The 14855-nt window shown below is 38.9% G+C and overlaps 1 protein-coding gene across 2 annotated transcripts in view; it reads left to right on the top strand.

The window, feature by feature from the left end:
- The window catches only part of MED27 (mediator complex subunit 27), a 168582-nt gene extending 155825 nt beyond the window's left edge, over positions 1-12757 (top strand). For both annotated transcript variants that reach the window (XM_005293301.4, XM_005293300.4), the window contains 2 exons: positions 9309-9386; positions 12124-12757. In XM_005293301.4, coding sequence (XP_005293358.1) covers positions 9309-9386; positions 12124-12258 — 213 coding nt within the window. In that variant the 3' untranslated portion in view covers positions 12259-12757. The remainder of the gene's footprint in view (positions 1-9308; positions 9387-12123) is intronic.
- Positions 12758-14855: the final 2098 nt, after the last annotated feature.

Raw genomic sequence — 14855 nt, 5'->3', positions numbered from 1 at the left:
CATGTCTTCATTCAGTAACATAAGAGGAGGAATAAGACAAGTAATTTAGAAATCTTTACTGTGTTTAAATTTTGCTGTGAAATCTGAAAAATAGAGGTGAGGGGTGTGGAATGCCAAGTAGCTGAACTGAAGGAAAATATTGTAGTGACTGGAGCAAGCTTCATAGCTTCTCATTCAGAGGGAAAGTAGAAGAAAAAAGGACAGTATAGTTCAGGGGTGGCCAGCCTGAGAAGGAGCCAGAATTTACCAATGTACGTTGCCAAAGAGCCACAGTAATATGTCAGCAACCCCCCATCAGCTCCTCCCCTCTGCTCCCAGTGCCTCCCGCCCACTGGCAGCCCCACCGATCAGCGCCTCCCCGCACCTCCCAATTAGCTGTTTTGTGGCGTGCAGGAGGCTTGGAGGGGGAGTGGGAGGAGCGAGGGCATAGCAGGCTATGGGGAGGGGGTGGGAAAGGGTGGAGTGGGGGTAGGGCCTGTGGCAGAGCCAGGGGTTGAGCAGTGAGCACCCCCCGGCACATTGGAAAGTTGGCGCCTGTAGCTCCAGCCCCAGAGTCGGTGCCTATACAAGGAGCCGCATATTAACTTCTGAAGAAAGCAACAGAGGGTCCTGTGGCATCTTTAAGACTAACAGAAGTATTGGGAGCATAAGCTTTCGTGGGTAAGAACCTCACTTCTTCAGATGCAAGTACTTGCTTTTTTATTGTAATGCAAGTACTTGCATCTGAAGAAGTGAGGTTCTTACCCACGAAAGCTTATGCTCCCAATACTTCTGTTAGTCTTAAAGGTGCCACAGGACCCTCTGTTGCTTTTTACAGATTCAGACTAACACGGCTACCCCTCTGATACTTAACTTCTGAAGAGCCGCAGGTGGCTCCAGAGTCACAGGTTGGCCACCCCTGGTATAGTTGTTTCTGTTGTAGTGTAGTGAATGAAACGCTCTACCAGTGGCTAACTTCTAATAGTTAGTGGTCTTAACTATTAGTTGAGCCCTTCAGTAACAAGATCTAGTTTCTCTGTCTAATGTAATTTATTCCTTCTCTTCCCCTGTCCCCCACCCCCCAATTAGCTATGTGATCCATAGGCACCACGTAAACTCTCATGTATTCCTGCCAATTCAGTCTTGACCTACAGCACACCTGGTAGCCTAATAGTGGGTTACCCCTTAACAGCAATTCACAGTAGTCAGACTGCAAGTTGGTTGTATGATGGTTTCACATGTACAGCTGTGACTAAACAATCCTTTAGATTTCTTCTTTGAGATCCTACCTACATTTGAACCCAAGCTTCAAGAGATTTAAAAGATAGTTGGCGAAACCAGCAAACAAGCTAGTTCCAGTATTTTCTGGCTAATTGTTAAACAGTTGCTTAGCTTTTTCTTTTGTGTAGTCAGTCATGATCTTTAAAATATCTAGAGGTAGGAGGACATTATGGATGATAAAATAGTGTGTGTAGACCTGAATGCATATGTACATGTTTTATAAGGCGAATCATGCTTCTATCTTTTATTCAACAAGCTGTTTGTAATGTAAGGAAATGATCACAGTCTAAAAATTACAGTGTACAAAATCCTGCAAGAACAAGACAAGTAAGATGCAACCACAGGAGAATTGAACATATGAAATAAAACATGCCTTCCACAAACAGAGTGCTTTGAGTAGTCATATATATCCTAGTATTCGGGATTCTATTTCTCCAAATTTTCAAATGCTAGTTTCTTTCAGGGAGGAGAGACAGTAGTACATCATTGACAGTGCATGATGCTATTTGCATTTCTTGCTGTGCATCCGGGTCTTTGTCTAAGAGGTTTGCAGTCCCAAACTAATGAAGTTCAGGGCACAATTGTCACCGTTACAAGGACACACAAGTGTTGTAATGTATGAAGATGTATTCTTGTCAATAATATCTGAATAAAACAATGTGTGGGATGAATGCATGCATGAGCTGAATACTGGACTACTGATGATGCCTGCTCAGAGAGGAGATGGACTGTTCGAGGGTCACCTGGCTGATTGCTTACTTGCATGATCAGTACTTGGTTGTATTTAAGTAGCTGGCTAAACAATGATTAAATGTCTGATCAAGTCCAAATAAGAAAACCAAGCAGATTAAATATTTCTGATTTTCAGAGGTTTTGGATACAGCCACCAAACCCTACCCTCAGGAAAACTCCTGTATTCTTCCATACTGTATTGAGGAAGCAGTTACTTAAGAAACTTCAATCATTTGTTATGTTTTTCTTACTGAGAGCTGCCTACACACCATCTCTCATTCTTTCCTGGATTTCTCTGAGCCTCAAGGCTCTGTGGTTCCATGATGAAGTGGTCTTTCTCTCCTCCAAGCTCAATATTTCCAGGTGTATTTCTTACGGAGCATATGCATGTGAGCTCTGTCAAAACCTGAGTTGCTAAGAATACAAGCTTATTAGGGCTGTCAGTTAATCGCAATTAACTCAAGCAATTAACTCAAAACAAATTAACTCGATTTAAAAAATTAATCATGATTAATTGCAGTTTTAATCACCCTGTTAAACAATAATAGAATACCAATTTAAATTTATTATAAATATTTTGGATGTTTTTCTGCATTTTCAAATATATTGATTTCAATTACAACACAGAATACAATGTGTAAAGTGCTCACTTTATATTATTTTTGATGGCAAATATTTGCACTGTAAAAAAGATAAACAAAAGAAATAGTATTTTACAATTTACCTCATACAAGTACTGTAGTGCAATCTCTTTATCGTGAAAGTGCAACTTTCAAATGTAGATTTTTGTTGTTGTTACATAACTGCACTCAAAAACAAAACACTTTTGTAGCCAGTGTTGCAAGGTATTTATGTGCCAGATACGCTAAACATTTGTATGCCCCTTCATTCTTCGGCCACTATTTTAGAGGACATCCTTCCATGCTGATGATGCTTGTTAAAAAAATAATTAATTAATTACATTTGTGACTGAACTCCTTGGGGGAGAATTGTATGTCTCCTGCACCGTAGCTTTCCCCACATTCTTCCATATATTTCGTGTTATGGCAGTCTCGGATGATGACCCAGCATATGTTGTTCGGTTTAAGAACACTTTAACTGCAGATTTGATAAAACACAAAGAAGGTACCAATGTGAGATTTCTAAAGATGGCAACTGCATTCGACCCAAGGTTTAAGAATCTGAAGTGGCTTCCAAAATCTCAGAGGGATGAGATGTGGAGCATGCTTTCAGAAGTCTTAAAAGAGCAACACTCCGATGCAGAAACTACAGCACCTGAACCACCAAAAAAGAAAATCAACCTTCTGCTGGTGGCTTCTGACTCAGATGATGAAAGTGAACATGAGTCGGTCCACACTGCTTTGCATCGTTATCGAGCAGAAGCTGTCATCAGCCTGGAAGCATGTCCTCTGGAATGGTGTTGAAGCGTAAAGAGACATATGAATGTTTAGCACATCTGGCACGTAAATATCTTGCGACGCCGGCTACAACAGAGCCATGCGAGTGCCTCTTCACACTTTCAGGTGACATTGGTCTTGTCTACACTTACATTTTATAGCGCTCTAACTTGCTGGCTCAGGGGGGTGAAAAATCACCCTCGTGAGCACAGCAAGTCTGAGCGCATTAAGGCGCTAGTGTAGACAGGCGCCGAGCACTGGGAGCCATGCTCCCAGCGCTTGGAGCTAATCCCCTCGTGGAGGTGTATTACCAGGAACGCTGGGAGAGCTCTCTCCCAGTGCTCAGACGTGACCACACTCGCACTTCAAAGCGCTGCTGCAGGAGAGTTCCCGCGGCAGCGCTTTGAAGTTTCCAATGTAGACATACCGTTGTAAATAAGAAGCGGGAAGCGGTATCTCCTGCAAATGTAAACAAACTTGTTTGTCTGAGCAATTGGCTGAACAAGAAGTAGGACTGAATGGACTTATAGGCTCTAAAGTTTTACATTGTTTTGGTTTTGAGTGCAGTTATATAAAATATAATAATGAATTCTACATTTGTAAGTTGCACTTTCACGATAAGGAGATTGAATTACAGTACTTGTATGAGGTGAATTTCAAAATACTATTTCTTGTTTCTTTTTTACAGTGCAAATATTTGTAATAAAAAAATAATATAAAGTGAGCACTGTACAATTTTTGTATTCTGTGTTGTAATTTAAATCAATATATTTGAAAATGTAGAAAACATCCAAAATAGTTAAATAAATAGTATTCTCTTGTTTAACAGTGCGATTAAAACTGTGATTAATCACAATTGTTTTTTAATCTCACAATTAATGTATGAATACATTATTTCTTCTTTGCTGTGTTTTGTGACCTCACCAAAGTTCTTTTGTTCCCCTATTTTATGGGATTCACAGGCTTTTTCCTGAAAGAGAAATTGAGAAGATAGGAGCTGTTTGCCTCTCATTCATCTCCAAGTATTCTTCTTTACTCTTTTCAATAAGAGCAAAGGAGCATTAAATTATATTGAAAGGCAGCACATTAAAAACTGATAAGAATTTTTTTTACGCAGGGCATAATTAACCTATGGAACTCATTGCTACCGTATCACATGGAAGACAAGAGCTTAGTAGGATTTTAAAACAATAGACACTTATATGTATCTTGAGAACATTCACAGATACATTAGATTGGGATGTCAGCCCTTAAGTTTGAGGTCATAAGGCAACCTCTAGATTAAAAAATTCTATCCACTACAGGGATTTTACATGCACCTTTGAAACCTCTGTTACTGGCCACTCTGAGACAGGATGCTAGAACAGAGGAACAACTGGTATAAACCAGTATAGCAATTCCTATATTCTAACATCCTATGTTATTAGTTCTTTAAGCCCCTGTCAGCCTCAATAGTAAGAAACCAGACTATTTAATAGGTCCCCTTCATAATAGTGCAAAGTAACACCCCTACCTTTGTGGGTTTTGTCACAATTTTGGAAGCACTCATTTACCCTGACCCACCCATAAACAAGACTGTACTTTTTAAATGAATCTGCAACACCAGAAATTCTGATATTTTGTCATTCCTGGATACTGTCCACCAGGGCTGGCTCCAGGCACCAGCTTACCAAGCAGATGCTTGGGGCGGTCACTTCGGAGAGGGGCGGCACGTCCAGCTGTTTGGCAGCAATTCGGCGGACGGTCCCTCACTCCTGCTCGCAGCGAAGGACCTCCCACCGAATTGCCGCTGCAGATCGCAATTGCGGCTTTTTGTTGTTGTTTGGTTGCTTGGGGGCGGCCAAAACTCTGGAGCTGTCCCTGCTGTCCACTTCTGAAAAGTGAAACCTCCAGGAATAATAATATACCACTGCCTTTTATAGTACCATTGAGTGGATAAGAAATTTTGGAAAAAGGCTGAGGATGGGTTGGTTCAGACAAACAGCAAAGCTTTTTGTTTGTTGCTATCACTGTGTGTTGATCTCATGAGCTATTTATAACCTTACCAAGCAAACAAGCTGAGCCGTCAGATGCGATAAGGAACTAAGGCGTACCTGCCTTTTCACTCTACTGCTGAGCAGCAATGTGGGCTCAGCATGTAGTTTCTCAGAGTGAACAAATACCCAGACTACTCTCCTCACTTACTGGGATCTAATTGTTATTCTTAGAGAAAAAGTATTGAAAATTTCTTTCCCATAAAGTCATGTTAAAGATTAGGTTTGACCCAACGGAAGCCTGGTGATCTGCGGTTTGAACTCAGAATGCAGGCATCTCTCTAGACTGGAAGAAAGATGTGCATTCAAGCAGTTTACGTTTATAAGCAGTTTTATAAGCAGAAATGAACAAAAAAATGTTAGGTTTGGTGCCAGAGATCAATCTAAATAACTGCTAACAAGAGGGAAAGTGATTCTATTCAAATTTAAACACAATTGTATTTTGATAAACCAAAATCTGCTCATCCAGTCCAGTAGAAATGTAAGTTCATTCAGAAGACAGGACCCCAAGAGCATGTTTCTACCAGTCCATTTTTATTGTAACTGGAGTCTTTTTTTGCTTTGAGGCTCTGCTGTAAAATGTGAACGTGTCTGGTTAAATGATAGATATTTCATTTAGCAAAACCTGTCTTTAACTTCAATAGTGTATCTTGCATTTTATTTGGAAAAACTCACAGGTATTTTCCAGAAGATGAATTGTGACAATTGAAGCTTTTTTGCAAAATTTCTTGGAAGAGGTTTTCTGCAACTCAGAGTAGTAGTTGTCTAATCAGTTTGTGTACTAGCTAGAGGACAACTTAATCAGGAAAAAAGGGGACAGGTGAGGGGAACAGAAATGTTGTAAGATAGTGTAGAGAAGTGATAACTGTAAAAGAGAAGTTAATAAAACAAGTCCTGTATATACAAAATGTCGTTCAACACACAAAATAAATTATCTTGCAACTCCAACTTGAATGGAAGAAAAAATATCCCCAAAATGAGCTGGTGTATGTGCAATTTACTTTGGTTTGGCATGAAATAATATTTCCATTAGTAAAGCCTTCTGTATTGATCTTACCTTTCTTTTTAATTTTTTTTAATCTTGGACAGTTTGCACTTTGTCTTTTCATCTCTGTTTTGTTTGGTCCCCCGTCCACTAGACAGTTTGACACTTTTGCATCTCTTTTCTTTGCTTTGTTCAGTATCACAATGTTTGTTGCTACTTTTGTGGGGTGTTATTCCCCCTTTCCTCTTCCCAAAATTTGACACCCACTTTGATCTTTTTAGGAGCATCTTTTTTTCTTTATCAGCACTTGCTTATGGTATGAATCGCCTCCTTTTTGTTCAGAAAACATTATTAGTGTTCCAGCAGTGCGGGGATGGCTTTTATCTCCCTGTGGAATCTCATTAGCTTTACATCACAATAGGAACAGCATATGTGCAGCTATGCCAAAGTAGCCAGTGAATTTGAATTGGTTAATGGCAATATTTCTCTTCAAGCAACTTTTTCCCACATCTTCAATGCTGAGAGAAAACAGCTTTGTTTTTCGGGGGGAAAATACTGTTCATTAGAGGTAGAAATATCAGTAGAAGGGGAACTGTTACTCATAAATATCTTTAGAACTGCCTGTTTTTTTGAAGTCTGGTACTGTCCTATAAATCTGAGTGCTATCTTTAAAAAAAAAAAAAAAATAGCTAGTAGGATTTGAAGTGTGAAGAGATTAACATAATCCATGAGATTTAATTAAAGAAATGACTGACTGGTTTAAGTTAGGAAGCTGTAAATTACTATTGTTTGTTGTTAATAATTAACTATTTTATTGCTAATTATCATTATATTGTGGTAGCTCCCAAAGACCCCAGTTAGGGTCAGGACCTCATTATGTTCTGCACAGTACACACTCGTGGGAAAATATAGTCCCTGCCCTAAAGATAATCTTATTCACAGTCAGCAGCAATTCACTCCATAAGTAGTACCATTTTAATCAATGGGGCTATTTTCAGAATAATGTATTAGTCTACATGAATAATTGATGGCAGAATCTGGCCCAAAGAAATTAGTATTTTTCACGGTATTAGTTTAAATTCAGTTAAATATGCTTTAAAATGAGGCTTGATGAAAAATAGGCTTCATTGGTCCAACTATCAGTATAGGAAGTTTGAGGTAACCAACTGTACTGTGTGAATTAGAGAGGCGCTTGTCTCTTTCTTGAAAAAACTACAAGAACACAACTAACCACTGGACAATGATATAATTTGATATTCTTATATCCAGGGTGATGCTGGTAAGCACCATAAGATCATAGTCATAGATTTTTAAGGTCAAGAGGGATCAGTTTGACTTCTTGTATAACATGAGCAGGAGAATTCCACCAATAATTCCTGCATCAAGCCCATAATTTATGGTTGAGCTACAGCATATCTTTTAGAAAGCCCCTCAGTCTTGATGTAAAGACTTCAGTGATGGAGTGTCTACCACAGCCATGGTAAATTGTTCCAATGGTTAAGTACCAGCACTGTCAAACAAAGATTCCATCTTATTTTCAGTCTGAATATGTCTCGCTTCAACTTGCAGCCATTGGCTCTTGTCATGACTTTGTCTGGTAGATTAAAAAGCCCCCTGCTATCAGAAACCTTCTCCCCGTGTAAATTGGTAAGTAGACCATGAACATATTTGTAGAGTCTTGGTTACAGAGGAGACCAAGAAGAGTGCTAAATCTGTATCAGTTTGATGTAAACAACCTTAAATGGGACTTTAAGAATGATCTTTTCTTTCCTTTTCTGTTAGAAGAGGGTATCCATTTTTCCGTGAAAACATGGTACTGTACAGATAAATAATGCTGTCAAATATGAAATCTTTGTGGGGAAGAGTGGAATCATTTTTTAAAATAGTATAAAATAGCTTGACTTTTAAGAGGTCTTCCACTCCTTTTCCCACAAGATTGTCTACCTAGACCATTTACATTTGGTATTGGAATTGAAACTTGAAAATAATTTTCCTCATCCAGAAAAGGGAAAATTGTTTGTGTATGAATAAAATTAGTTCTCTGAGTTCAAAATTAGTGAGTTCTCTGCTTCATCACTGTGGATCTTTTCCTCCATAGAGTAAATCAACGTGACTTAAGGGAACATAAAACTTAGGAAAAATGGCAAAAAGGAAATGTAGGCCTATAAAGAAGAGAACACTTAGGATTTTCCTCTGAAGCTGTTTGCTAGTGGTTCAGCTTGTTAATGACTCTGTAGTGCACACTGGGTTTCCTTTGTAAAGCCACAGCCAGGAGGGTATTATTCTACTCTTCTTCACTGTAGAAGGCTAAAATACAAGTTAAGCAAATTCCTTGATGTAGCTCTTGTTTTGAATATTACATTGTTCTTTTCTCAAGATTTTTGCCTATCATAAGTTATATAGAAAACCTCTATAGTGCTTTCCACCTAAGGATCTCAAAGTGCCTTACAAAGGTGGGTCAGTAAACGGAGGCATAGAAAAATTAAGTGACTTGCCCAGTGTCATTCAGTGAGTCATTAGCAGAATTGGGAATAGAACCTATTTCTCCTGGCTTACAGACCCCTTCTTTAATGACTTAAACCCTGTTTCCTCCCTATATTATTAGCTATTACCATGCTGTTGCATTTTAAAGGTGCTTTTTAGTTTTTAGTGTTTGTGGATGAAAACACTAATTACATTTGTGTCTTAATGAATTATCTTGTGTAGAGAGCTAAAGAATGGGACTGTGTTTGAGAAAGCCACATAAACATCTTTGTGTTGCTCTCTGAATATCTTGGGTGTCATGTAATTCTTTTTCACATCTTCCCTTTGAGATATTATGCTGTTTCTATTTAAAGTAGCACATCTTTGTCTGAAACAATGAATTAATAAGGAGGTCTTTCCCTTCTGTCTGTGGTACAGGTGACAGATCATGCAACCACTGCTTTATTGCATTACCAGCTGCCCCAGATGCCAGATGTGGTGGTCAGATCCTTCATGGTAAGCTTATTTTAAAAGAAATTCTTCCAGCTGGACTTCAGCCTGGTGAGAGTGAGTGATACCAGGCAGTTTGTTACACAGAGTAATTGCCCATATTTAAAGTGGTTAAAAATAATTATTTACTAAATTCCTCAACCCACAACTGAAGAAGGTAGCCAATGTTATTAGTAATTAATACTCTTTAAAGTAAATAGTGCCGTTCTTAGTACACTGGGATGGATGGTATTCGAAGATTCCTGTATATACAACTGTATAACTCATTATAGCTCTCAGTGTTTGCTTGCTAAATCTTATCTGTGAAACTGGTCTGGGGTCAGCTCTGAAACTGACATGCAAATGAGGCCAAATTCTCAGTTATGATCTGTCCCCTTTGGACTCAAGCAATGTAAAAGAGCTGGATTCTGGCTGTCATTGGCCAGCTGAGAATTCCCATTTGAGGAGAACCCCTAACTGGCGTAAAAGCAGCAGAGCCCTGCCTTTTACCAACCGTACCTTCTGGCATGGAGTGCACATTGAGGGATGGGAGAGGACATGTCGGTAGGGGGCTGGCTGGCACTCCACTTTGCAATGTCAGTCTTCAGCTCATACCTGGTTCCTCAGGGACCACACAACTCTGGCATAATTCTTGCCACGGCTGGCACAGACCGGCTCTCGGAATCAAGAGGGGACAAGTGCGCACTTGTGCGCATGCGCGCACACACCCCCACAGACCTGTCCCACAGTTTTACCAGAAAGAATGATTTATTCTGAAATATTAAGTAGTACTATTTATTAAGAATTACCTAATTTATTTAGGTATTTATTTATTCCAGACTAACACGGCTGTCCCTCTGATACTAATTTATTTAAACCAATCTATGTCTCAGTATACAGATTTCAGTTCACCACATATAAACTTTGAATATATTTATAATTTTGTTTGTAAAAACAGATTTCTGTATAAACTATACTGCTGTCTGGTGAGTAAGAACAATGGTTCCTTATTCAGTACTCTTTCTGGCAGGATATAGTTTGGCAGTGGAAAACAGCTAGGGCTCAATCTACCCCACCTACTGTCAAAGAAACACTTTTTCACTGCTCATAAAATTTATTTCAACTTTTTTATAACTGTCCAGAATAAGTGATAGAGACATGGGCATTTTTTAAAATCAGGATCCGGTTTGCTTTGTCTCCCATCAGTCTCCACCACTCCTGGAGAAAACTTAGATTCCCATGTGGGAAGTTGTAAATTGCTCTTTCATGTTCCAGTTGTTAGAAGTCTGATTTCAAAACTGTTGAACTCCTTTACCTGTTGCATTTATTTAGTTAATTTATAAAATGGCCACCAAGCTAAAATACTTGTGTAAAACACTTTTCTATTAGGGAGCATCTTACAATGAGAGTCTTTAGCTACAAAATGGCAGAAGTAGGCCTTACTGGTCCAATCCATGTTGCAGGATGTACCTGAAAACTAATGTTTCAAGAACCAGTAGCACATTTGCCTGTGCGTGGACCTGTCATATTGATTTGATAAAACACTACTGAAAACGTCAACAAAGCAAAAACACAAGCTCATCATAAGTATCAATGTGTCGGTCCTTTTACATGTCAGGTGTTCAGTCCATTTGTCAGGATGTAATGAAGTACATTATTTTTCTTTCAAAAGGTGTTTAAGTGTACAATTTAACTTCATTTACTTAATTCTATATTATGGTTCAGACAATTTTATTTTCTCTGGTGCAAGCTAAGTCAAACAGAGCTGAAGTGAATAGCTGCAGCTTACCTATAGTATTCTGTTGCCCATGTCCCTACAGTTACTGTTAAACCCAGAGATGATCTAGTTCTTTTTGAGGAAAGTTATTGACTGCCTTAGATTCTGCTGCTATAGAGAAGGCTCTGATGAAGATGCAAGGATTTGTTTCAATAAATTCACTTGACCTCTTCTTCAGAGAACAATTTTCTCTTATTGATGTAATTCAGTAGGACTTTAAATGACAAGATTCATGTGCATCCTTCACACTGTGAAGCTGCTTGTCTTGAGTTTTTTAGTTGCATATCTCCTTGAGTTTGGAATTGAGTTATGTAATGTACATTCTTATCTATGACAACCTGGTTAAGAGAGAAAACCTTTACTTGGGAATGTTTTAAGCTGTTATTTGTTGTTTATCACTTGACAACATTTTTTCTTTTGTAGCAGCATCATCAAATATAAGATTTTATAGTATTTTTATGACCAATAAGTACTATCTTCAAACTACATTAGAAAGAAAATTAGTGAACCTGATGTGAAAGTCATATACTGTATCTTCATCTATTAAGAGTTCAGGTTTCTGCACTGTGACTGCAGCAGAGGTGTGGCAGAGGAATAACAAAAAGAAAGAAACCAATATCCAGTTTACCAGGGCACAAGTATCAGAGAATGATGGAGCATAATCCTATGTCAGTTGGAATGTGAGGAGCATTGGTTGTCCATGGTGACCCTTTAGCTACAAATAACTTCTTCTCCCAGCATGAATTTCTGTTTACCAAGTTGCTTAATGAGAGAGAGTAGGGACTCCAGCAAAATGAAAATCAGCTGTCTTGTGACCTTGTGGTTTTCTGCATGCTTCCATTTCTATAAAATCACTGTATATCTTGCTGGGCCCAAGCCAAGGTACGTTCTCGATCCTCAGTATCATTTTGTTTGACAGGAATGATAACACATTGGGGAGCATCCATATCCAGTTTGTTTAATTTCTCTCTATGCTTTTCTTTTTAGACCTGGTTAAGAAGTTACATAAAGCTGTTCCAGGCTCCATGCCAGCGCTGTGGAAAGTTTTTGCAGGATGGCCTTCCACCTACGTGGAGAGATTTCCGAACGCTTGAGGCTTTTCATGACACTTGCAGGCAGTAGTAGCATGACCCAGTCCCTGATCTTGCAAGAAGGAAAGCGAATGGGACTTATGGACAGAACAGGCCTTCAGATGAGCTCTGAAGAATGCGGATGGTTCATTAGTTGATTCCCTTTCTGAACATTAATATACACATTCCCTCCTGTAGTGAAGTTTTCTTACTGAGTAGTAAAGCAGCACTATGCATTTGGCCATTAAAAAAGAAGTCTCTGTCCAAGGTACTAATGAGGCTTTTATTTTATTTTATTTTATTTTATTTTTACTTCAATTAATGCACAAGGGAAAAGGTGGGGAAAAGTTACTGTTATAGGCAGATCATACATGGTCATATTGGGGTGTTTGTGCTGAAGTCATTCTCTGGGAACTGTCAGTTGTAGTCATTGTCATGAATAACTGATATTTTAATGAGAATATCCATGTACAATGTACATTTTGCTACAAAATTCACAATGGAGGCAAACTTATTTTTGTGAACTATAAAAAAAACTTTGTATTCAAAAAGTATGTGTCATTTACTTTGTTACTCTGTAACACACTTCAGGTTCATTTTGTGTGTGTTTCACAGTTTTTGACTTTTTAAAAAACTGGAATAATTAAAAAACAATGCTATTAGAATTTTTTTCTTTGCAAGGATGGTTCTCTATGCTGCTCTTATTCTGGAAGAGAGTATAGTGTTGATAAACATGCAATTTCAAAGGCATGTGGCAGCTTGGAAGATGGATTGTACTTTTGAGAGAGGAAACAGATGTTTCCCTTTACTAAAATTGTAATGAAAAATGTTAGCAAAATCTGCGGGTATTGAGCGGTTAGAAAATATGTGGTGAGCAGTCACAGTGTGTCTAATTCATTTGCCCCATTTTAGTATTGAAAGTTCTGAAATAAATTTAGGCTTTAAGCACAGCTTCTTTAGTGCAGACATACTTATTCAGCAGTGTGATGATTTAAAACTTGTGTGTTTTTTTTTTCCTATAGCACTCTAGCTAAGGGTAACATGTCCACCTATAGTGCTGGTCCCCACAGAGCATAAGAGCACAGGTAATAAGCCTGAATTGAAAGTCTCTGGTTCAGTCTTCACTGATGATTCAAGGTGGGGTTGTTGCAATTAAATGCTGATTGAGTGTAGGTAGCCTCTCATACTTTTCTGGGCAATCATAGATTGTATCTGTCCCTGTCCCTATCAGTCATTTGGCTGTGCTTCCCTTTAGTGCACCTTCACAAACCTGATGAAGCCAATAGGGGGAGGGCTAGAGAAGGTCTGTCACTGTTAATTGTTTATTTTTCAGCAGATTTGATGTTGAATCCTAATGGTGCAAACTCATTTTTGTAGCCCCTACGGTTGTGTGGAGAGTGCCTCTTGCTGAAAAGTGAGAAGAATCTTTCTGAAGACTTTGTTTTTAGAGAAGACTGTTGAGTAAAGTTACCTCCTCTTGGTGGCCATGTTCAGTAAGGTATTGCACGTAGTCCATTTTATGCAAAGAGCTTAAAGTGCTCTGCTGATATCAGTGGATTAAGTCTACAGTCCAGCAGTGCAAGATGCTATTATTTAAATAGGTACAGAAACTGAAAAATTGAGAGGTTGCAACTGTCATTGTATATAGTTATGGTACTGAGGGATAGTCCACACTAACCCCCCAGTTCGAACTAAGATACGCAACTTCAGCTACGTGAATAACGTAGCTGAAGTCGAAGTACCTTAGTTCAAACTACAAGGTACTTACCGCGGGTCCACATGCGGCAGGCAGGCTCCCCCGTCGACTCCGCGTACTCCTCTCGCGGAGCAGGAGTACCAGCGTCGATGGCGAGCACTTCCGGGATCGATTTATTGCGTCTAGACAAGACACGATAAATCGATCCCAGAAGATCTATTGCTTACCGCCGAACCCAGAGGTAAGTATAGATGTACCCTCAGTGAAACATTCTTACATCCTGTTGCTAATGTAAAGGACTAAACATTGCAACACAGATGTTTCACCATTTAATGCAAAAAAGGGACTTTGTTCAGAATTTAAGAATTCCAGGTGTGATTCTATATCTGGAACTTTTTTAGGCCAGCCCAGCTTCGAGAGAGAGGAGACAGAGGCTTCAAAGAAATGTGTGATCCTACTATTCCTTTTAAGGTTGCAAGGTGTGAATATACATTTGATTGATGATGTTGATGAATAGGAGTGAAATTTTATATATTTTACCTCACCTTTTAATTTTTTAAAACTCTGCAAGTGACCCCAAACACAAGATTGCCAAATTGGATTTAAAGGCTCTGTCAATGCAAGTAAAGTTGACTTGCTTGGTGAAAACTGGTCCCATTGCACATACTCCTGCTCACTTGCTACTATTTGACCTATCTAGCATTCTGGGTGCAAAGGTCATACAGGACAGAACGATATGTGCATCCCAGATGAGAGTGAATATTGTAGTATGATAAGTGGTCTTGCCATCACTGCACCCGGCCTGTGAATAATTTATAGGACTTAATTTTCTTACACTGTCAGCTTTTTCTTTTTCTAAAAAACCCAAAAAGGTCATGCTATGGTTGACAGCACTTTTCAGCAGGCTTTGGAGGCTTCTGTCTATTCCATTTTGTTTATATTTGGATAATGGG

The sequence above is a fragment of the Chrysemys picta genome, chromosome 18 (assembly GCF_011386835.1).
Source record: "Chrysemys picta bellii isolate R12L10 chromosome 18, ASM1138683v2, whole genome shotgun sequence".
In the NCBI taxonomy this organism is placed as follows: Eukaryota; Metazoa; Chordata; order Testudines; family Emydidae; genus Chrysemys; species Chrysemys picta.
The sequence above is the reverse complement of the archived record's forward strand: the minus strand, read 5'-3'. Positions and strand labels throughout refer to the sequence as shown.